At 39.8% G+C, this 24,701-nt stretch overlaps 1 protein-coding gene across 1 annotated transcript in view; it reads left to right on the forward strand.

Moving 5' to 3' along the window:
- The window catches only part of PRKCSH (protein kinase C substrate 80K-H), a 44,769-nt gene that overhangs the window by 10,176 nt on the left and 9,892 nt on the right, over positions 1 to 24,701 (forward strand). Inside the window, 8 exon segments of the mRNA XM_053717855.1 lie at positions 6,087 to 6,203; positions 7,105 to 7,200; positions 9,556 to 9,613; positions 15,480 to 15,597; positions 15,879 to 16,008; positions 16,097 to 16,181; positions 16,310 to 16,388; positions 16,502 to 16,588. Coding sequence (XP_053573830.1) covers positions 6,087 to 6,203; positions 7,105 to 7,200; positions 9,556 to 9,613; positions 15,480 to 15,597; positions 15,879 to 16,008; positions 16,097 to 16,181; positions 16,310 to 16,388; positions 16,502 to 16,588 — 770 coding nt within the window.

Raw genomic sequence — 24,701 nt, forward strand, 5'->3', positions numbered from 1 at the left:
GTAGAACAAAGGGTGGCAGAGGGAGAAACTCGACATAGAGAAACTGCAGCAACTATCCATACACTACAGCAGCAGACCGGCTGTGGGCAAAAATTGACGACCTGGAAAACAGGTCGCAAAGAAATAATTTACGAATAGTTGGAATACCAGAATCCCTCCCGGGGACACAGCTAATAGAGTTTGCAGAAATTACCCTACCAAAACTGCTGCATATCCCTCAATCGGGCTTGCCGTGCACGGTGGAAAGAGCCCACAGAGTGGGAGATCTGAGAAGACAAGGCGAAAACAACCAGCAGCCGAGACAGGTTATGGTAAAGTACCTTAACTTTAAAGCAAAAATAACCATCTTGCAGGCCTACAGAAAGATTTCATCACTGGAATATGAAGGCAAGAAATTATACCTGTTCCAAGACTACTCTGCGACAGTGACAGCCAGAAGGAAGGAGTTCTCACCGTACTGTAAACAACTGATAGAGCAAGGCAGAACAGCGGCTCTACTATACCCAGCAAGACTACGATTGCACACAACAAAAGGACCTCTGTTCTTTGAGTCACCAAATCAACTCAAGCTCCATCTTCAGAGAGAGAAAGAACAGCAGCAAGCATCAAATCAACTAGACTTTCCTTCTGCTTCACGAAACTAAAGTTCGGGACCCAGACATACAGTAGAGAGAAAGAATAGCACTTTACAGACTACACCATGTAGAATTATATTCTTTACAAGTGAGGGGGGGGGGGAAGGGACTTTTTCTTCACAGTTGAAGAGACTCTGTGTTATTGAATTGTTGGGAGGGATAAGGGAGAGGGTGAGTTCTTGTTTTACTGTTCTGTTCATTAATTGTTGTATATAATAGTAGAAACAGTGTACCCAGCCTCGAGGCGCTACCCCGGGGAAAAGGAGGATAGACCTAGGTGACATCAAACATAAGTAACCAAAGTGTATTGAAATTACCCACACAGCTGCTCACAACACATTACACACTCTTACACTGGCAGACACTTACCAATACACAAGGTAACATACTACTATAGCAGAATGAAGATAACCACGTGGAATGTGGGGGGGATCACCTCGCCTATTAAAAGAAAGGCGATCCTAAGACAGCTTAATGCTAAGAAAACAGACATAGCAATACTGGAAGAGACGCATCTCTCGCAAACAGAACACCAGAAGCTTAAGCAAGGTTGGGTAGGAGAAATACTCTACACACCTTATGAGGGGAAAAGAGCGAGAGGAGTAGCGATGTTATTCCGTAAAGGTTTAGAATGCAATGTTTCACAGACAGTAAAGGACAAGGAGGGCAGATATTTAATTGCTAAGATTCAAATATACACTGCACCTGGTGTTGTGTGGGATCTATGGCCCTCAAACGGGGAAGAGGGGATTTCTAAGCCACCTCCAAAGCCAGCTTATACACTTCTCAGATCTCCCCATCATAGCGGGAGGCGACTATAATATTGCACCATACACACCAGCTGACAGATTCCGCAACCCTAATAGCGCCACACATCTTACTCACTTATGGGCGGGTTCCAAAAGGGAAACACTAATCTTGAAAAACTTCAGAAACACTCTGTCCCTGACAGATGTTTGGAGGGAAAGAAACCCTGAGACGCGATATTTTACATGCTCACACCCATCAAAAACTACTCTTTCTCGCATAGACTACTTCTTGATATCTAGACCTCTCTGCCCTAGGGTTAAAGAGGTGCGAATAGACCCTTTTACCATATCGGATCACGCCCCAGTCACACTAGAGCTACATACGGACACACCACAAAGACAGACTCGCAGATGGAGCTTCCCTACACACCTGTATCATGACCAGAACTTTCAGAAACACTTAATAGGGGAATGGTTAGCATACAAAGAATCTAATGCCCAACACATAAATGACATATCCCTGTTTTGGGAAACGGCAAAAGCAGTGCTGAGAGGGGTGGTCACAGCATATGCGGTGAAGCTGACCAGAACCTGTAGGAGGAGAGGGGAACTACTGTTGCGCCAACTCTTAAATGCTAGGAACCGGTATCTCAGTTACCCGACAGAACAGAATAGAATTAAATACAGAGATATTAAAACTCTTAGAGACACTCATCTCCTGCAAGCTTCAGTTAGGGCCCAGAATAGACTGCAGGCCAAATTCTATCATTGTGGGAATCGCACAGGGAAACTATTGGCCAAAATCACCAAGCTAGATAGAAAGCCCAATATTGTAACAGCCATCAGAGGCGAGGATAAGATACTAACACAAGAAACAGATATACATAGAGCATTTATTGACTACTACTCAAAACTATATAGCTCTCAAGAGGTAAACATAGAGAGGAAACAACATTTCTGGAAAGATATGACCCTCCCACAGATAGACGAAGGCCAACTACACAAACTAAATGCCCCAATCCACCCAACAGAGGTCGCCAAATCAATTGAAGCATTGCCCTTGGAGAAAACCCCCGGACCTGACGGTTTACCGGGGGAATTCTATAAAATGCTCAAGGGGGAGACTTCAGATACACTCACATCACTCTACAATACAATTCTCGAAGGGAAGGCAAAACTATCCAATAGGTTTACGGAGGCAAACGTGACAGTTATCCCCAAACCAGACAGGGACCCTTTACTGACGACATCTTACAGACCAATATCCCTACTCAATTCGGACTACAAACTATTCACGAAAATAATGGCCAACAGATTAGCAGAGATACTCCCCTCTTTGGTACACGAAGACCAGACTGGGTTCGTAAAGGGTAGATCCTCAGTTAAGAATGAGAAAAGTGCAACTAGTACTTACGCATTACTGGGAGAAAGCCACGCAAGATCGGGCACACGATACCGAAGATGCTTGTCTGATACTTGTAGATGCCGAAAAGGCTTTCGACAAGATCCTGTGGGACCACTTGTTTACTACACTGGGGAAATTTGGTATACAGGGAGCCTTCATGACAGCTATAACGGCCATCTATAATGAACCCCGCGTGGCGATTCCTGATCAATGGCACACAGTCGCCATCATTTCCGCTTATGATAGGCACGAGACGGGGGTGTCCCCTGTCTCCACTCCTCTTCGACCTAGCACTAGAGCCGCTGGCAATAAAAATTAGAAGAGACACAGAGGGCATAAACATAGGCGGGGAGACTATTCATATATCTCTCTTCGCAGATGATATGATCCGGTATACTAGAGACCCCAGAAGAAATATTTCTCACATCATGCAAATTATTGTTGAGTTTGGTGAGATCTCAGGATACTGTGTGAATATAGACAAATCTGAGCTACTGTGGTTACAGAATAAAAGACCCTCAGAGCCTCTGCACGATAACTTTAAAATAGTGGCCAACACCTTTAAATATCTAGGTATCACCCTGGCTAGAGACCCTGCCCAGTGGTACAAGATCAATTTTCGACCGCTGTTTAAAGACCTGCGACGAACATTACAAAATTGGTCCACGTTACCATTGACCTTGTCGGGGAGAGTAGGACTAATCAAAATGATATTATTTCCCAAATTTCTCTACACAATGCAAATGCTCCCAGAGCTCATATACAAACAGGACATTAAGATCTTAAATAAAGACATACTGCATTTTCTGTGGAAAGGGAGAAAACACAGAATAAGCTATGTTAAAATGACGTGCACGCCGGAGAGGGGAGGCTTTGGGCTGCCGAACATTGAGCATTATAACTGGGCAGCTTTGACTAAGTATGTGATGGACTGGCTATTGGACAGGGGACACTTCACCAACCACAAATTAGAGACAAAAATCATTAAACCGTGGTCCTTGAAAATGCTTCCGCACATGACACGAGCACAAGTTGACGCTATAGTTGGTGGCGCAACCCTTCTCCATCCTATAAAAGCGTGGTGGAAGATTTGCAGGGCCTTTGGCCTCTCACACAGACACACTGTATATCTCCCACTCCGAGGCAACCCAGACTTCCAAGCAGGGTTTACCACAAAACCTTTTAAGCAATGGGAGGAGTGGGGAGTAACGACTCTTAGGCAAGTACTGTCAGAGAATCAGCGAACAGTTAGACCCTTCAGAGACCTGCAAGACGACTTCAACCTACCAAACAAACATCACTTTGCTTTTCTCCAAATGAGACACTATGTACAGGACCTCCTGAAAACTGGATCTATGCCTGACACTAAGTGCGACATTTACAGACTACTGTCATTGACAAAAGGAGGGATGACCTCTATTTCTCACGCCTACAGGGCCCTACAGATCGCCCCCAACAACGCTACGGAAACACAACTCCAGAACACATGGAATACATTGACTGTACGGACATTGACAGACCAGTGCATACAACAAAGGTGAGGAAGGCCTCATTGTCCAGCGACATACGCGAGTCATACATAACACCTAGAATGCTCCACAAATGGAACCCGGAGGCTCCAGGCACATGCCCGAAATGTTCTTACCTCAACCCTACTATCATACATATGACATGGCAATGCCCGCGGCTAACAAAATTTTGGGGAATGACACGGAGATGGCTGGAGGGTGTTACCGGGGACAGAATTGAAATGACAATAGAAATTGTGTTCTTCTTACACTCGCAATCCACCAAACAGAAGCACACACAATTCATCCACAATGCAATACTGCTAGGTAGAAAACTCATTTTCAGACAATGGATGGCACCCTCGCCGCCACACCTAACATACCTCAAACAAGCATTACAACAACAACTGATATATGAACAAATAGACACGCAGGGAGATGTCACCTTGAGAATTATACACTTCCTGGCCAAGTGGGAAGCCTTTATCTGTAGTCTAGAACTACCACATCAGAAACAGATTATATACCCATTTAGAGACTCAGAACATGTCTTAGAAGCCCAACTCCAGGGAAAATGGATTCTTTTCTTAATAATCCACTAGAGTTCTGGATGGACAGGGATGAGAGGTAGAGAGATGACCCAGGGGGAAGCGCCTCGGGAAGGGACTGAGGAGTGCAAACTCCTAATGAAACTGTGAAATGACAGAGGAGAAGTAAGAGTTGTTAATATAAATTGTTACCTATCTGTTAAAAGACTCATTCTAATTTCATATCTCCACGTTTACTATGCAACGAAGATGTTTTAAACCATGGACTCCTGTAGATTTACCAGCAAACTCGCAGCGAGATGCGGGACTGGCCATTTCAACATGCGCAAAGGAGTAGGAGGAACCGACAGCAAATATGATTCTGTATAAACGAGTTTTGGTTTTTCCTCAGTGGAAGACATAGATGGCTTTAACATAAAACCAGGTAGTAGGTGGAGAATAGTGAGCTAAAGAGGAGTCGAGAGAAAGTAAGATAATAGAACATGTTTAAAAAAAAAAAAAAAAGGAAAAACCAGTACAGTTGTAGTGACAATATTTCTCATTGTACTCTGTAAAGCTTATTTATACTCTCATTGTTTGTTGCTGTGACCAGTGCTGGAAATAAAGTATTTAAAAAAACAAAAAAAATTGTATGTTCTATCTAAATCATGAAAGAAAAAAATGGGGTTTATGTTCCTTTAAATAAAACTATATAAATTGTTATTAAGGTAATGTGTTTTGTTTTTTGTTTTTTTTGTTGTTGTTAAATAAAACTATTTAAATTGTTGTTATTAAAGGTAAATCATTATTTTTCTCCTTCCAATAAGGCACAGCTGAAAAGTTGACCAAATATGAATGATTAAACTGGAGATAGTTCATCTCCCCAATAATTTAATTAATTTCAATGATCTATCTATGCATATCTAATGATATATAACCAAATCAGTAATGGTCTGACGTAACCAGAAAAGTAATCTGAGAAGTTATTATTCTAAAAATGAAAACCATGATTTTGATCTATTGATTTAAATCAAATCCACCCTGTTTTAAAAGCATTTTGTTTATTGGTATGTACTATTTGTATATATCATTATTTTAATGTCCCTATAATACCCCTTATCTAATCCCGTAGAAGGAACATGGTGATTGTGTTTATATCTAGAGAGATCAAACCCTCTAACTTCCACTGATCTCATAAAAGCACTGCTGTCATTTAAAGCAATATATACGGCATTAACTTCAGTACATTTTGTCTCTTTCAGACCGGGGTTTCTATGACGATTCCAAACCATTCACATGTTTGGACGGATCACAAACTATTCCCTTTGACCATGTAAATGACGATTACTGTGACTGTGCAGATGGCACTGATGAACCTGGTAAGTAATGGTTCTGGAAGATGAAATTTGGGTATGGGAAACAAAATTTATCACAAATACCACGTTTAGATATTTGTTTGGAAACGTATACTTACTCTAGAAGATACAAATATGTTTTAAGTTGTTGTGTTTTTTTGTTTTTTTTTTAATAAAAGGACAAGCTTTTGCAGAACAATTGTTAAAAATACTATTAAATAAACCTTTATATAAGCGTTTTTAAAGGAATGTCAACTGGGTTTAGTTACTTGAAGGGTTGTTGGTCACATTTTTAGTAACTCTATTTGACACAATGTTTGTTTTTTTTCTTTATAAATAAACATAAGATAGTCTGTCCTTGGTAAATGCCAACAACAATGCAATACCATGCCACCTGAAATCGTTCATTCATATGCTTTAGTTTTATATGATTTCTTTTTATATACTGTGATTCCCACCCTTCCTCTATTTACATTTTGTAATGGACAGCCAAATAGCAATAGCTAAATTATATGGCATTACGTATGCTCCCATATGTACTTCAAACCTGCATAGAAACAGATCAGGAAAAATATGTGTTTCTAGAGAGAGTAGAAATATGTCAGCTGCAGCAGAGAATTAACCACAGATGTTAGATGCTTAGTAATGCTATGTAAGAGGGCGCTCCATGTGGCATAGATGGTGATAGGTAGATAAGTAGTGTGCGTTTGCATGCAGGTGTTTTACGTAGTTGTACAGCAAATAGCTTCACATAAATAGCTGTAAACGTTGGAAAATAAGTAAATGGCTGAGATCTAAACAATATAAAAATTGTATGTAGAGGCCTTAGGCTCTAGAGTTGGACAACCCTGGTTTAGCTAATCTGTCATCACCTTGCACTAGTGTCAGTTTTGTAGTAACCATTGTGTTTATCATCTTGCTTTAGGTACAGCTGCATGTACCAATGGGAAATTTCACTGCACTAACGCTGGTTACAAGCCACAGTACATACCAGCTTCACGCGTCAATGACGGTATCTGTGGTAAGTACCACAACTACGGGACTGGTGCTTCTACAATAGAGGCCAGAAAACTAATTAAAGGGACAGTCAACACCAGAATTTTTGTTTAAAAAAATAGCTAATCCCTTTATTACCCGTTCCGCAGTTTTGCATGACCAACACAATTATAATACACTTTTTACCTCTATGATTACCTTGAATCGAAGGCTCTGCAAACTGCCCCCTTATTTCAGTTCTTTTGACAGACTTGCATTTTATACAATCAGTGCTGACTCCTAGGTAACTTCACGTGTATGAGCTCAATGTTATCTATATGACACACATGAACTAACACCCTCTAGTGGTTAAAACTGTAAAAATGCATTCACATAAGAGGCTACTTTCAAGGTCTAAGAAATTAGCATATGAGCCTACCTAATTTTAGCTTTCAACTAAGATTACCGAGAGAACAAAACAAAATTAGTGATAAAAGTAAATTGGAAAGTTGTTTAAAAGTACATGCCTTATTTAAATCATGAAAGTTTGTTGGACTTGACTGTCCCTTTTTAAAGGCTTGCGAAATCACAGGAGCAGTAGTTCCTAAATGTGTACATTTGGTTTCTAACTTTATGGATTGTTGTACAACTTAATTTCTTGGTATTCCAAAAGTATTTTTGGCATGCTCCTAAGTTTTGTATAAATGTCAGTGTTCTCCCAGTCCCCCAAGGCATAACATAGAGTGATCTGAGATGTCATCACAGAAAATGCAGCATGTCTGCAGAAAGAGCAGGAACTGTTAGCACTTTAACTTTTCAGTGCTGTTTCACAATAGGCTGTTCTTTTTAAACAGAGCTGTTCTCTGGCTGCGTTGTATAAATTTTCCTTAACACAGTGCATCCAGAGCAAAGTGCTGTTTGAAGACAACAGTCAACTATGCAGTAGTGCTGCAAAGCGACAGTGCATTGATTGTTGTCTGGCACTGAGATTTTTGCAAGCTCATTCCCTAGCTTTTCACAGTCTGCAAATATATTTTCCTCTGAATGTAAGATGTTCATATTAGCAATGCACCTTTTTAATTACTACATTTCTATGTTAGACTGAGAGAAAAGGAAACAAATTAATTCAAGAGTAATTTTACAATTACTTTTTTTGTCTGCAGCTAATTTGCAATGCAATTTTCAACTACTGCACTAGATTATACAACTTTAAATATTGCTTTATTCTCCAGTTAACTAACACATTGCAATTGATCTGTTGCTTTAGTGTAACTGACAAATTTACAATTTTATTTTATTTAAAAATGGCCTGCAGAAAAATTTTCACTTAAAATCTCATCGCAGTAAGTGGGGAAAAAAAAAGTTCTGTCTCTGGGCCCAGAACCTATTTAATGGGCACACCACCTGGCTACAACAAGCCATTATTAATTTATGTATATATTTTTTTTTTCTTCAATGTTTGTTGCACAGACTAGCATTAAGTTAAATTATGTAATTTAATATGTGCTTTTGAGATGTTAAAGGGACACTCTACTCTAGATTTTTCATTGTTTGAAAAAGATAGATAATCCCTTTATTACCCATTAACCAGTTTTGCGTAACCACCATGGTTATATCAATACACTTTTTACCCCTGTAATTACCTTGTATCTAAGCCTTTGCAGACTGCCCTCTTATTTCGGTTCTTTTGAAAGACTTGCATTTTAGCCAATCAGTGCTGATTCATAGGTAACTCCACATGAGTGAGCAGAATTTTATTTACATGGCACACACGAACTAGCGCTGTCTAGCTGTAAAAAAAACTGTCAAAATGCACTGAGATAAGAGACAGCCTTCAAGGGCATATAAATTAGCATATGAGCCTACCTAGGTTTAGCTTTCAACAAAGAATATCAAGTGAACAAAGCAAATTTGATGATAAAAGTAAATTGGAAAGTTGTTTAAATTTGCATGCCCTATCTGAATCATGAATGTTTAATTTTGACTAGACTTTAAGTAGCATTTGAAATATTATAACATTTTCTGTTATTTATAAAGTATTAAACTGTCACCACCAGACTACTTCATATCATTACCCAGATGACAAAATTTCTTGCTAAACCCTGAATTTAATCTGTATATAGAACTAGATTTTTATCTTGGTTTTATTTATTTTTAACCCCTTAACAACCGCAACGTACCCTGTATTGTTTGTTTATAATAGCGCAGGTTGGCAAGACCGCGCTATTACACCCTCCCGCTGGCTTCCTAAAATAGCACAGCAAGACCATGCTATGAAAAAAGCAACCCCTATAGAAAGACCAGCGACGTATGGGGTACGTTGCTGGTCATTAAGGGGTAAATTGCCTTTTGCAAATGTATCCAGTTCCATAGATGTGAGCCTATACTTCTCTCATTCCAGATTGCTGTGACACCACAGATGAGTATAACAGCGGAGCCCAATGCCAGAACACGTGCAGGTGAGAGAATAGCTTAAATAGAGAAAACATAATTTATGTAAGAACTTACCTGATAAATTCATTTCTTTCATATTAACAAGAGTCCATGAGCTAGTGACGTATGGGATATACATTCCTACCAGGAGGGGCAAAGTTTCCCAAACCTTAAAATGCCTATAAATACACCCCTCACCACACCCACAAATCAGTTTAACGAATAGCCAAGAAGTGGGGTGATAAGAAAAAAAGTGCGAAGCATATAAAATAAGGAATTTGGAATAATTGTGCTTTATACAAAAAAATCATAACCACCACAAAAAAGGGTGGGCCTCATGGACTCTTGTTAATATGAAAGAAATGAATTTATCAGGTAAGTTCTTACATAAATTATGTTTTCTTTCATGTAATTAGCAAGAGTCCATGAGCTAGTGACGTATGGGATAATGACTACCCAAGATGTGGATCTTTCCACACAAGAGTCACTAGAGAGGGAGGGATAAAATAAAGACAGCCAATTCCTGCTGAAAATAATCCACACCCAAAATAAAGTTTAACAAAAAACATAAGCAGAAGATTCAAACTGAAATCGCTGCCTGAAGAACTTTTCTACCAAAAACTGCTTCAGAAGAAGAAAATACATCAAAATGGTAGAATTTAGTAAAACTATGCAAAGAGGACCAAGTTGCTGCTTTGCAGATCTGGTCAACCGAAGCTTCATTCCTAAACGCCCAGGAAGTAGATACTGACCTAGTAGAATGAGCTGTAATTCTCTGAGGCGGAATTTTACCCGACTCAACATAGGCAAGATGAATTAAAGATTTCAACCAAGATGCCAAAGAAATGGCAGAAGCTTTCTGGCCTTTCCTAGAACCGGAAAAGATAACAAATAGACTAGAAGTCTTACAGAAAGATTTCGTAGCTTCAACATAATATTTCAAAGCTCTAACAACATCCAAAGAATGCAACGATTTCTCCTTAGAATTCTTAGGATTAGGACATAATGAAGGAACCACAATTTCTCTACTAATGTTGTTGGAATTCACAACTTTAGGTAAAATTCAAAAGAAGTTCGCAACACCGCCTTATCCTGATGAAGAATCAGAAAAGGAGACTCACAAGAAAGAGCAGATAATTCAGAAACTCTTCTGGTAGAAGAGATGGCCAAAAGGAACAAAACTTTCCAAGAAAGTAATTTAATATCCAATGAATGCATAGGTTCAAATGGAGGAGCTTGAAGAGCCCCCAGAACCAAATTCAAACTCCAGGAGGAGAAATTGACTTAATGACAGGCTTTATACGAACCAAAGCTTGTACAAAACAATGAATATCAGGAAGAATAGCAATCTTTCTGTGAAAAAGAACAGAAAGAGCAGAGATTTAACCTTTCAAGGAACTTGCGGACAAACCCTTATCTAAACCATCCTGAAGAAATTGTAATATTCTTGGTATTCTAAAAGAATGCCAAGAAAAATGATGAGTAAGACACCAAGAAATATAAGTCTTCCAGACTCTATAATATATCTCTCTGGATACAAATTTACGAGCCTGTAACATAGTATTAATCACAGAGTCAGAGAAACCTCTTTGACCAAGAATCAAGCGTTCAATCTCCATACCTTTAAATTTAAGGATTTCAGATCCTGATGGAAAAAAGGACCTTGAGACAAAAGGTCTGGTCTTAACGGAAGAGTCCACGGTTGGCAAGAGGCCATCCGGACAAGATCCGCATACCAAAACCTGTGAGGCCATGCCGGAGCTACCAGCAGAACAAACGAGCATTCCTTCAGAATCTTGGAGATTACTCTTGGAAGAAGAACTAGAGGCGGAAAGATATAGGCAGGATGATACTTCCAAGGAAGTGAAAATGCATCCACTGCCTCCGCCTGAAGATCCCGGGATCTAGACAGATACCTGGGAAGTTTCTTGTTTAGATGAGAAGCCATCAGATCTATTTCTGGAAGTTCCCACATTTGAACAATCTGAAGAAATACCTCTGGGTGAAGAGACCATTCGCCCGGATGCAACGTTTGGCGACTGAGATAATCCGCTTTCCAATTGTCCATACCTGGGATATAAACCGCAGAGATTAGACAGGAGCTGGATTCCGCCCAAACCAAAATTCGAGATACTTCTTTCATAGCCAGAGGACTGTGAGTCCCTCCTTGATGATTGATGTATGCCACAGTTGTGACATTGTCTATCTGAAAACAATGAACAACTCTCTCTTCAGAAGAGGCCAAGACTGAAGAGCTCTGAAAATTGCACGGAGTTCCAAAATATTGATCGGAAATCTCACCTCCTGAGATTCCCAAACCCCTTGTGCCGTCAGAGACCCCCACACAGCTCCCCAACCTGTAAGACTTGAATCTGTTGAGATTATAGTCCAGGTCGGAAGAACAAAGAAGCCCCCTGAACTAAACGATGGTGATCTGTCCACCATGTCAGAGAGTGTCGTAAAATCGGTTTAAAGATATTAATTGAGATATCTTTGAGTAATCCCTGCACCATTGGTTCAGCATACAGAGCTGAAGAGGTCGCATGTGAAAACGAGCAAAGGAGATCGCATCCGATGCGGCAGTCCTAAGACCCAACATTTCCATGCATAAGGCTACCAAAGGGAATGATTGTGACTGAAGGTTTTGACAAGCTGATATCAATGTTAAACTGCTCTTGTCTGACAAGGACAGAGTCATAGACACTGAATTTATCTAGAAACCTAAAAAGGTTACCCTTGTCTGAGGAATCAATGAACTGAATGGTAAATTGATCCTCCAACCATGAACTTGAAGAAACAACACAAGTCGATTCGTATGAGAAGACTGAGCAAGTACCAAGATATCGTCCAAATAAGGAAATACCAAAACCCTATTCTCTGATTACAGAAGAAGGGCACCGAGAACCTTTGAAAAAAATTCTTGGAACTGAGGCTAGACCAAACAGTAGAGCCACAAAACTGGTAATGCTTGTCTAAAAAGAGAATCTCAGACACTAAAAGTGATCTGGATGAATCGGAATATGCAGATACACATCCTGTAAATCTATTGTAGACATATAATGCCCTTGCTAAACAAAAGGCAGGATAGTCCTACAGTAACCATCTTGAATGTTGGTATCCTAACATAACGATTCAATAATGATAGATCCAGAACTGGTCTGAAGGAATTGACCTTCTTTGGTACAATGAAGAGATAAAATAAAACCCCAGCCCCTGTTCCAGAACTGGAACTGGCATAAATACTCCAGCCAACTCTAGATCTGAAACACATTTCAGAAATGCTGAGCCTTGCTGTGTCAACTGGGACACGGGAAAGAAAAGAATCTCTTAGCAGGAGGCCTTAACTTGAAGCCAATTCTGTACCTTTCTGAAACAATGTTTCTGAAACCAGAGATTAAGAACGGAATTGATCCAAATTTCTTTGAAGAAAACGTAATCTACCCCATACCAGCTGAGCTGGAATAAGGGCCGCACCTTCATAGGTACTTAGGAGCTGACTATAGGTTTCTATAAGGCTTGGATATATTCCAAACTGGAAATAGTTTCCAAACTGATACCGCTCCTGAGGATGAAGGATCAGGCTTTTGTTCCTTGTTGTGAGGAAAGGAACGAAATGATTATTTACCCTGGAAAGAAAGGGAAAGCAAAGTTGACTTAGAAGACATGTCAGCATTCCAAGTTTAATCCATAAAGCTTTTCTAGCTAAAATAGCTAGAGACATATACCTGACATCAACTCTAATGATATCAAAAGATGGTATCACCAATAAAATAATTAGCATGTTATAATAATAATGCTATAAAATTATGATCTGTTACCTGTTGCGCTAAAGCTTCTAACCAAAAAGTTGAAGCTGCAGCAACATCCGCTAAAAATATAGCAGGTCTAAGAAGATTACCTGAACATAAGTAAGCTTTTCTTAGAAAAGATTCAATTTTCCTATCTAAAGGATCCTTAAATGAAGTACTATCTGCCATAGGAATAGTAGTACATTAGCAGGAGTAGAGACAGCCCCATAACCTTAGGGATTTTTGTCCCAAAAAACTCTAATCTGTCAGATGGCACAGGATATAATTTGCTTAAACGTCTAGGAGGAGTAAATAAATTACCCAAATTATTCCATTCCCTGGAAATTACTTCAGAAATAGCATCAGGGAGATAAAACACTTCTGGAATAACTACAGGAGATTTAAAAACCTTATTTAAACGTTTACATTTAGTATCAAGAGGACCAGAATCCTCTATTTCTAATGCAAATAACACTTCTTTAAGTAAAGAATGAATAAATTCCATCTTGAACAAATACAAAGATTTATCAGCATCAACCTCTGAGACAGAAACCTCTGAACCAGAAGAACCATTATCCGTATCAGAATGATGATGTTCATTTAAAAATTCATCTGAAAAAAAAAGAGAAGTTTTAAAAGACTTTTATGTATACTAGAAGGAGAAATAACAGACATAGCCTTCTTAATGGATTTAAAAAATAAAATCTCTTATGTTATCAGGAACACTCTGAAAATTAGATGTTGACGGACAGCAACAGGTAATGTAATAGTACTAAAGGAAATTTTATCTGCATTAATAAGTTTGACATGACATGCAATACAAATAATAGCTGGAGAAACAGATACCAAAAGTTTATAGCAGACTTAGCTTGGTAGCTCCAGCACTGTGCAGTGATTTTCCTGTAGTATCTTCTGACTCAGTTGCAACGTGGAACATCTTGCAATATGTAAAAGAAAAAAAACAACATATAAAGCAAAATTGATCAAATTCCTTAAATGACAGTTTCAGGAATGGGAAAAAAATGCCAGTGAACAAGCTTCTAGCAACCAGAAGCAATAAATAAAGAGACTTAAATAATGTGGAGACAAAAATGACGCCCATATTTTTTAGCGCCAAAAAAGACGCCCACATTATTTGACGCCTAAAATGTTTTTGGCGCCAAAAATGACGCCACATCCGGAACGCCGACATCTTTGACGCAAAATAACGTCAAAAAATGACGCAACTTCCAGCGACACGTATGACGCCGGAAACGGAAAAGAATTTTTGCGCCAAAAAAGTCCGCGCCAAGAATGACGCAATAAAATGAAGCATTTTCAGCCCCCGCGAGCCTAACAGCCCACAGGGAAAAAAGTCAAATTTTTGAGGTAAGAAAAAATATGATAATTCAATGCATAATCCCAAATATGAAACTGACTGTCTGGAAATAAGGAAAGTTGAACATTCTGAGTCAAGGCAAATAAATGTTTGAATACATATATTTAGAACTTTATAAATAAAGTGCCCAACCATAGCTTAGAGTGTCACAGAAAATAAGACTTACTTACCCCAGGACACTCATCTACATGTTTGTAGAAAGCCAAACCAGTACTGAAACGAGAATCAGTAGAGGTAATGGTAAATATAAGAGTATATCGTCGATCTGAAAAGGGAGGTAAGAGATGAATCTCTACGACCGATAACAGAGAACCTTATGAAATAGACCCCGTAGAAGGAGATCACTGCATTCAATATGCAATACTCTCTTCACATCCCTCTGACATTCACTGCACGCTGAGAGGAAAACCGGGCTCCAACTTGCTGCGGAGCGCATATCAACGTAGAATCTAGCACAAACTTACTTCACCACCTCCCTTGGAGGCAAAGTTTGTAAAACTGATTTGTGGGTGTGGTGAGGGGTGTATTTATAGGCATTTTAAGGTTTGGGAAACTTTGCCCCTCCTGGTAGGAATGTATATCCCATACGTCACTAGCTCATGGACTCTTGTTAATTACATGAAAGAAAATGTAGTACAAGTTTCTCATATGTTGCCATCCCCCCCACACGTGTTTTTTTTTTCCCCTCAACTGTTTGTTTCTTATCTTTTTTTTTTTTTTCTGTAGGGAAATGGGAAGGAAAGAAAGAGAGGAGCTACAAAAGCAGGCAGAGGTAGCCAGAGAAGGTTTTCATCTGAAGCAACAGCTGATTGAAGATGCCAAGAAAGGAAGGGAAGAGAAGCAGGTATTTTATTGCAGCTGTGCTCTCTGGGATCTGTAGTTCTTATGTTTAAACACTGGAGTTACTCTGAGGGCAATAGTGAAATTGGATGCATTTAAAGAACTGGTGGTTTGTAAAAGCTCTAGTAGGTTTTATAGGTAAACATGATTAGTTCTCTTATATATACAATCCGAGAAACAGTGGATTCAGGGAACTACAGTCTTATAGTCCTCTAGCCTTTTATGAAAATTGTCAGAATTGCTGCAGTGGTTTGTTTTGTAGTTAGTATCTACTCCATATTCTAGGTAAAACTGCAGGACATGGTACTGAGGCGCCAAGATTTGCAGCTACAGGTAGACAATCTGCGACTGGAGAAAGAAGAAGCAGAAAAGCCTGAGCAAGAGGCAAAGGAGGTGCACAAGAAGAAATGGGAAGGTAATACTGCATTTTCTTGCTATGTGCATGTAGGGATGAATAGGCGTTCTATGTATGAATCGCACATTCACCTTGTGTGTTTTTAAAGAATGGAAGGAAGCTGAGAAAGCAGAGACTGATAAGCGGAGAGGATTGGAGGCATTTACAGAGCTTGACCAGGACTCAAATGGCATGTGAGTATGCAACAAATCTTAAAGAAATACATGACGGATTGAAGAATTTTTATTATTATTTGTCCTATATTTTCATTGCTTTATCATTTTTTTCTCTGTTCTTATATAATGTTTCTTTCCTTTCTTAGGGTGTCTGCTCCTGAGCTGACGTCTCACCCAGAGCTAGATACTGATGGCGATGGCACTCTGTCGGAAGCCGAGGCACTGGTATGTTGCATAGCTCTGTGTAACTCTGCTTCCCCTGCCTGTTGTTGTCAGCTTATCAGCATTTGTATGGTCAGTAAGGCTCTCTGTTTAATACATATTTGCTTTTCTTTCAGTCTCTTATTGGAGGATCATATTCATTAGATTTTGGTAGTTTCCAGGATACAGTGTGGCCCCAGATCAAAGAGAAGTACAAGTCTGAGGTGAGTAACTGAGCCTATAACATCTCAGGATGGATTATGAACCTGTACATCGGTTGCAAGATCTAGGGGTGGTCAGACAAACAGTCTCAACTAATTCTGCATTTTTAAATAGTGCTGTAACATATAAGGTTTCAGATCAATATTAGACTAGTATGGGCCCTATAATTGCATCAGCAAGCAGACTGACTTGGAACACCATATACTGTACATAGGTGCACTGTCCAGTTTCAGTAATGTGGGAACATTTGGGAAATTGTGGGTCACAAGAATATTATTGCTATTAGAAGTATATAAATGCCCTAATGTTTTCTATAAAATCTGGAGTATAGCAAGTGTTTCAGACATGAAGCACACTAGAATTATTGTAAATCCAGGTTTTGAGAATGTTGCAGGGAGTTTGCTTGAATTAGGTTTGCTGGAAGTTTTATTTTTTTTATTTTGAGGGTGATGAGCCTTTAGTTATAGATGGTCTATGGTGAGCAGACAGGCATGGTAGTATATGCAAAGAGCTGGTAAACAAAAAGAAAATTTATGCTTACCTGAAAAATGTATTTCTTTTTTGACACGATGAGTCCTCGGATCATCTTAAAGGGACAGTCTACACCAGAATTTTTATTGTTTTAAAAGATAGATAATCCCTGTATTACCCATTCCCCAGTTTTTCATAACCAACACAGTTATAATAATATACTTTTAGCCTCTGTGATTATCTTGTATCTAAGCCTCTGCAGACTGCCCCTTTATTTCAGTTCTTTTGACAGACTTGCAGTCTAGCCAATCAGTGCCTGCTCCCAGATAACTTCACGAGCACAGTGTTATCTATATGAAATACGGGAACTAACACCCTCTAGTGGTGAAAAATTGTTAAAATGCATTCTGAAAAGAGGTGGCCTTCAAGGTCTAAGAAATTAGCATATGAACCTCCTAGGTTAAGCTTTCAACTAAGAATACCAAGAGAACAAAGCAAAATTGGTGATAAAAGTAAATTGGAAAATTGTTTAAAATTACATGCTCTATCTGAATTAGGGTTGCACCGATACCATTTTTTTTATGACCGAGTACAAGTACCGATACTTGTTTTCAAATACTCGCCAATACCAATTACCAATACTTTTTTTTAATGTCATGTGACAGTTTACCAAGTACAATACAGACTAATTATTTAAGATTCCTTCTTTATAATTATAAAGGACTGTAATTGAAAAGACATTATGAAATAAAAGTTTTATTTGTCAAAAGTTTACTGAACATGTTTATAAATAAAAATATATTACAATAAAATATTAAATTTAAAGGGGTGATGCAATTGGGTTGTAGGGCTGCTATATAACATCAATCTGACATTTTGTATGGAGGCTCGACTCTAAGTTGAACAGTCTTTCACTTTCCACCATACTGCATGGGGCAGAAAGATATTTTTGGGCCATTTTAGCCAGAGCTGGAAATCTGTTTATTAACTGCCCAGTACTTCAGGGGTTTGTCTGAACGAGGTACAGTGATCTCTACTACAATAATACAAATAACAGCAATTTGTATTGGCAGAACAGTAGTAAACAATTTTTAGTTTAGTCTCCACTCCAGTTTAAAATGAAATGGGAACATGCAGTTTGAAAAAACGCCACAAGGTAGCATATAGGTAGGAAGGGGAGGTATCGGTTTAAGTATCGGTGCATTTGCACGAGTACAAGTACTCATGCAAATACTTGGTATCGGTGCAACCCTAATCTGAATCATGAAAGCTTATTTTGGCCTAGACTGTCCCTTTAATTACTAATGGGATATTCACCACCTGGTCAGCAGGAGGCGGCAAAGAGCACCACAGCAGAGCTGTTAAATAGCTCCTCCCTTCCCTTCCCTCCCACTCCAGTCATTCGACCGAAGTTAAGGAAAGAAAAGTAAAACCAAGGTGCAGAGGTGTCTGAAGTTTACAATAACCCACAACCTGTCTTACAAGAACAGGACGAGCCGTGGACTCATCGTGTCAAAAAAGAAATACATTTATCAGGTAAGCATAAATTTTCTTTTGTTTTTTAAGACACGATGAGTCCACGGATCATCTTAATTACTAATGGGATCCAATACCCAAACTAGAGTACACAGATGATACGGGAGGGACAAGACGGGAAACCTAAACGGAAGGCACCACTGCTTGAAGAACCTTTCTCCCAAAAGCAGCCTCAGCCGAGGCATAAATGTCAAATTTGTAAAACTTTGAAAAAGTGTGAAGAGAAGACCAAATTGCAGTCTTGCAAATCTGTTCCACAGAAGCTTCATTTTAGAATGCCCAGGAGAAAATAGTCCTCCTGGAAGGAGCTGTAACTCTCTCAGAAGGTTGCTGTCCAGCAGACTCATATGCAAAACGTATGATACTCTTCAGCCAAGAAGAAAGAAGTAACCGTAGCTTTCTGTCTATTACGTTTTCCTGAGAAAAATACAAACAAAAAGGAAGACTTACGAAATTCCTTAGTCGGCTGCAAGTAAAAATTTTAAAGCACGGACCACGTCCAAATTGTGCAGAAGTCGTTCCTTCTGAGAAGAAGGATTAGGACACAAAGAAGGATCTCCTGATTAATGCTCAAATTGGAAACAACCTTAGGAAGAAACCCTAATTTATTACATAAAATTACCTTATCAGAATGAAACATAAGGTTAGGGGACTCATACTGCAATGCCGAGAGCTCTGACACTCTGCGAGCAGAAGAAATAGCCACAAGAATAAAACTTTTCAAGATAATAACTTAATATCTAAGAAATGCATAGGCTCAAACAGAGCCCCTTGAAGAACTCTGAGAACTAAGCCCAGACTCCATGGAGGAGAAACTGGCTTGAACACAGGCCTGATCCTGACCAAGGCCTAACAAAAGGATTGTACCTCTGGGACATCTGCCAGACGTTTACGTAACAAAATAGATAAGGCAGAGATTTGACCCTTTAGGGAACTTGTCGATAAACCCTTTCTCCTAACCTCTAGGAGAAAAGGCAAAATTCTAAGAATCCTAAAACTACTCCATGAGTAACCCTTGGATTCGCACCAATAGAAACATTTACGCCAGATCTTATGGTAAATTCTTCTAGTCACAGGCTGATAAGCCTGAATCGTGGTCTCGAAGACCGAATCAGAAAACCCCTGCTTGGATAAAATTAAACATTTCATCTCCAGGCAATCGGCTTCAGAGAAATTAGATTTGGATGAAAAAAGTGCCCCTGAAACAGAAGATCTTTCCTCAATGGAAGTCTCCAAGGTGGCAAAGATGCCATCTCCACTAGATCTGCATACTATCCTGAGAGGCCAGGCCGGTGCTATGAGGATCACCAAAGCCCTTTCCTGTTCGATTTGAGCAGTTACCCGAGGAAATAAGTATGCTAGACTGCAGGTCCAGGGGACCACCAGAACATCTATTAGTTCTGCCTGGGGGTCCCTGGACCTCGACCCTTTCTCGGGAGCCTGGCATTTTGTCGGAATGCCATGAAATCCAATTCCGGCTTACCCCACTTGAGAATCGGGTTAGAGAACACTTCCGGATGGAGTTCCCCCGGATGAAATGTCTGCCTGCTAAAGAAATCCGACTCCCAATTGTCCACCACTGGGATGAGGATTGCCGACAGAGAGCAAAAGTGAGCTTCCGCCCACTGGATTACTTTAGTTTCCTCGGTCAACGCTAAGGAACTCCTCGTTCCTCCCTGATGACTGAAGTAAGCCACAGAAGTTTATGTTGTCCGACTGGAACCGGATAAACCGGACCACGGCTAACTGGGGCCAGGCCAGAAGAGCTTTTAGATCGCCTTCAGCACCAGAATGTTTATAGGAAGAACAGACTCCGGCTGAGTCCAAACCACCTGAGCCCTTAGGGAGCCCCAGACTGCTCCCCACACTAGAAGACTGGTGACTGATGTCACAATCACCCAAGATGGTATTCAAAGACAACCACCATTGAAGGTAATGCCTTGTCTCCTCAGCAGTAGTATTCGAGGAGACAAATCTGTATAATCTCTGTTCCATTGTCTGAGCTTGCTTAACTGCAGAGGACTGAAATGGAACCGAGCAAATGGGATGATGTTTATCGTCACCATCAGCCCGATTACCTCCATGTACTGAGCCACTGATGGCCTAGGAGTAGACTGAAGGACTAGATGGGTATCGATAATCTTTGATTTCCTGACTTCTGTCGGAAAATTCTACATTGATAAGGAATCTAATATGGTTCCCAAGAAAGTTACCCTTGTGCTTGGGACTAAGGAACTTTTTTCCAAATTTACGTTCCACCCGTGAGATCGCAGGAAGGATAACGCCATGTCCGTGTGAAATCTTGCTTGCTGTAAGGATGGCGTCTGGACTAGGATGACGTCCAGATAGAGCGCCACTGCAATGCCCCGTAACCGAAGCACCGCCAACAGCGATCCCAGAACCTTCTGAAAACTCTGGGAGCTACGGCAAGACCGAAAGGAAGAGCCACAAACTGGAAGTTTTTGTCCAGCAAGGCAAACCTTATAAACTTGAAATTAATCTTGAGAATGGCCAAATGAATGTACGCATCCCTTAAATCTGTTGTCATAAATTCACCCTCTTGGATCAATGGAAAAATGGAACAAAAAGTTTCCATTTTGAAGGATGGTACACTGAGAAATTAGTTTAGACTCTTGGGATCTAAAATTGGTCTGAAGGTTCCCTCCCTCCCTTTTTTTTTTTTTTTTTTTTTTTTTTTTGGGAACTACAAACAGATTGGGATTAAAAAAAAAAAAAAAAAAAACACTCCCAGGTCTGAGATAATCTTGAAAGCAGAAACCTGCCTGTGGGAGGAAAACTTTGTAACTCTAAGTTATATCCCTGGGACACTATTTCTATTGCCCAGGGGTCCTGAACATCTCGAACCCAAGCCTGAGCGAAGAAGGAAAGTCTGCCCCTACCCCTTCCCAGCCCTTCATGCTGTCCTTGATTCAACAGCAGGCTTTTTTTTTTTTTTTTTTAAGTTTCAAAATAGACTATTTTCGTCAAGCCAGGTCCCAACAAGGTCTTCCCCTTGTAAGGAATCGCTAAAAGCTTAGACTTAGAGCATACATCCATAGAACAAGGCTCTAACCATAAGTCTCTGTGAGCTGGAACAGAGAAACCTGAAATCTATGCTCCCAGTGAAGGGAAGAATTCAAAGTAAAGGAATAAGCCAACTTGAAAGCTTTTATCCTATCCTGGATTTCATCCAGGGGAGTTTCTGACCTAGTAGCATCAGATAACGCATCAAACCAATATGCCCTCGCAGTAGTGACGGTAGCAAAATACACAGCTGGAGCCATTGTAAGTCCTGGTGTACATACGTTTTCTAATTTTTGTCCCTAGGACCTCTGAAAACACAACTATCCTCTAAGGGTATAGTAGTTCTCTTTCCACCCTAGGGAATGTTTGCCCCGCCTCCTTAACTGAGACAGCTATGGGAAACATACTTTTAAATATAGGAATCCTTATAACATACTGTGATAGACTACTCCAGTAGTGACGGAGTCGTCCGGGATAGCTAAAACCTCCTAAAATTACAAATGAAGGTGTTCAAGCTAAAAAACTGAAAGAAAACAACGTCGGGATCAGATAAAGATATTACTCCATCTAAGTCTGAGAATTCTCTCTCAGATACTCCCGAAGTATCTTCCACTTTCAGATAATAGGGAAGAAACATTCGGAATAGCATCTACTAAATCAATCACTTCTAAATGATTGAAATAATTCCTCTTGAAATGTTTTCTACCTCATGGAAAAAACAGTTAATGCATGAAATGCAGAGTAACTCCAGGAGGAGTGTGAGAGGAAACACAGGGCACTGCATGTGGGCCGTAACATTTTGTGGGACACTAGGAGAAATTCGTGGCATAGTTTGACAATTGTCAAGACTCCTAAATAGCAAAAGCCTTAGGAGTAGGTTCAGAAAAGAGTGACATTTTGAAATAAAATTTAACATAGTAACGTTTTTTATGTCTCATTAAATTTTAAAAACTTTTTATTTTTGTGTGCAGAAATAAACTAAAATAGTACACAATTAATGCAGAAGTTATCCACACCTCAGCTAAACCTTGATGAAGTACCCATCTGCCCTTCTAATATGTTTGAGTACAGAATTATAATGTAACATAAAAACAACGGAACTTCAGTAATGTACTAGATTTATTGCTCTTTTATTCCAGTTGCTGGAGTAGAGTGCGCAGCCCAAATTGGCGCCACCCGTAGCTCCGCCCATCGTGGACGTCACAATATCAAGCTCCCAGTCTCCTTGGTATGAAGTAACCTTAACCTACTAGGTGCGCAGCCCAAATTGGCGTCACCCGAAACTCCGCCCATTATAGGCGTCATAATATCAAGCTCCTGGTCTCCTTGATATGATGCAGCCTTAACCTACTAGGTGCGCAGCCCAAATTGGCGCCACCCGTAGCTCCGCCCATCGTGGGCGTAACAATATCAAGCTCCCGGTCACCATTATCCTAGATATGATGCTTAACCCACTAAGATAATGGGGTTGATGCCATTGCGCCACCAGGAGCTAACTGAACCATAAACCTATCTGTGGGCAAATTTGGCTACCACATTGTATATTGTAGCTTAGCCAAAATATATGTGACCAAAGAGTCTTTTACTCAGCCAAATAAACCCCCCCCCCCCCCCCAGAAATAAGCCACCGATCTCCTCAGCCCCAGTTCCTGCTAATAAAATGCTGTCACCATTAATTCACTCCCTTCAATGTATAGGAGTTATATCCTATTAAATAAAGTGCTTCACTTCATCTGAGATTTCAGACCCACAATAAAAAGTCAGCACTTACCTTTAAATTCTGCCCGACAGCAGAGCAGGGCAGCTCAGCAGGATTGAGAGGTCCTCTCCCTCACATAGTTATGTGGAAAAGAATAAATCCTGAGTAATCTTACTTAGGCTATTAGGATTAGGGCAGCATCCATGTATGGGAGGCGCAGTGAGAATTATTTCCCACAAGTTCCCATTGCTCTAAAGCCACCAATGCTCTACTGAAGAGACTGATATGGACTACAGCTACACCCTAGAACAAAGCAGCACAATCTTGTACTACTTTAAAAATAATAAACTCTTGATTGAAGAATCTAAAACAAACACCTCACTTTACCACTTCCTATCACTAACGTAGGCAAAGAGAATGACTGGGGTGGGAGGGAAGGGAGGAGCTATCTAACAGCTCTGCTGTGGTGCTTTTTGCCGCCTCCTGCTGACCAGGAGGGGAATATCCTATTAGTAATTAAGATGATCCGTGGACTCATTGTGTCTTAAAAAAGAAAAGAGACTGGCAACAGAGTTTAGGATGTACTGAAGAGAGGACCAGTTAGTATCATGTTAAATTTGTGCATTAAGTAGGTGAATGGTTAATAGTTGTTAGGGAGGAATGGTTATTTTGTGGCAATGGTACATCTGTAGGTGGGTGAAGTTACAGACTGGTTCTTTTTGTAAAGAAAATCATATTTTAAATGTTTTTGTAGTGAAAAAGACAATAACACAGATTATGAAACTTACTTTCCATTGGCCACTAATGTGACTGAGATAAACCTCTTAATTCAGCATTGCTTTCTGTGCTGCCTGACAGTAGTGCAAGCAATTTGTTTGCTCTTCCTTGTTTACACTGACGCCAGCTAAAGCTGCTGTATAGCACACAGAGATCATACTGGTGTTGCTATACACACAGGCCCATTATTTTCTATTTCTATGGTATTACTTGTATTATCGTATCATAATGTTTTTGTTTTTCTTGTAAAGTGCCAAATTTTGTAGGGCTGGGTGTATGAGTGGGGCATGCAATCACTGAATCACAAAAAAAATACAGATAAAAAAAACATGCTAAATAAATTTAATCCAAGGGGTGAAGGGCTTTATAATATACTATGGGGTCGTTCAGGAACCAATGACTGTCCAGGCAATTAAATCTTCTTGTTTGGGCATCTGCCCCATTAATTTTTATGACCTTTTTTCCATATATCTTGTCTGTTTCCAAGCCTTTGGTCTGTAGCAAATTGTACTATATCCATTTAACCATATAACACAGAAACTAAACCATGGAGGATCTGAAACCAATCTTGGGTAAGAGCTCAGCGCTATGGTTATGCAGAACTGTGA

Source organism: Bombina bombina, chromosome 6 (assembly GCF_027579735.1).
Source record: "Bombina bombina isolate aBomBom1 chromosome 6, aBomBom1.pri, whole genome shotgun sequence".
Lineage (NCBI taxonomy): Eukaryota > Metazoa > Chordata > Amphibia > Anura > Bombinatoridae > Bombina > Bombina bombina.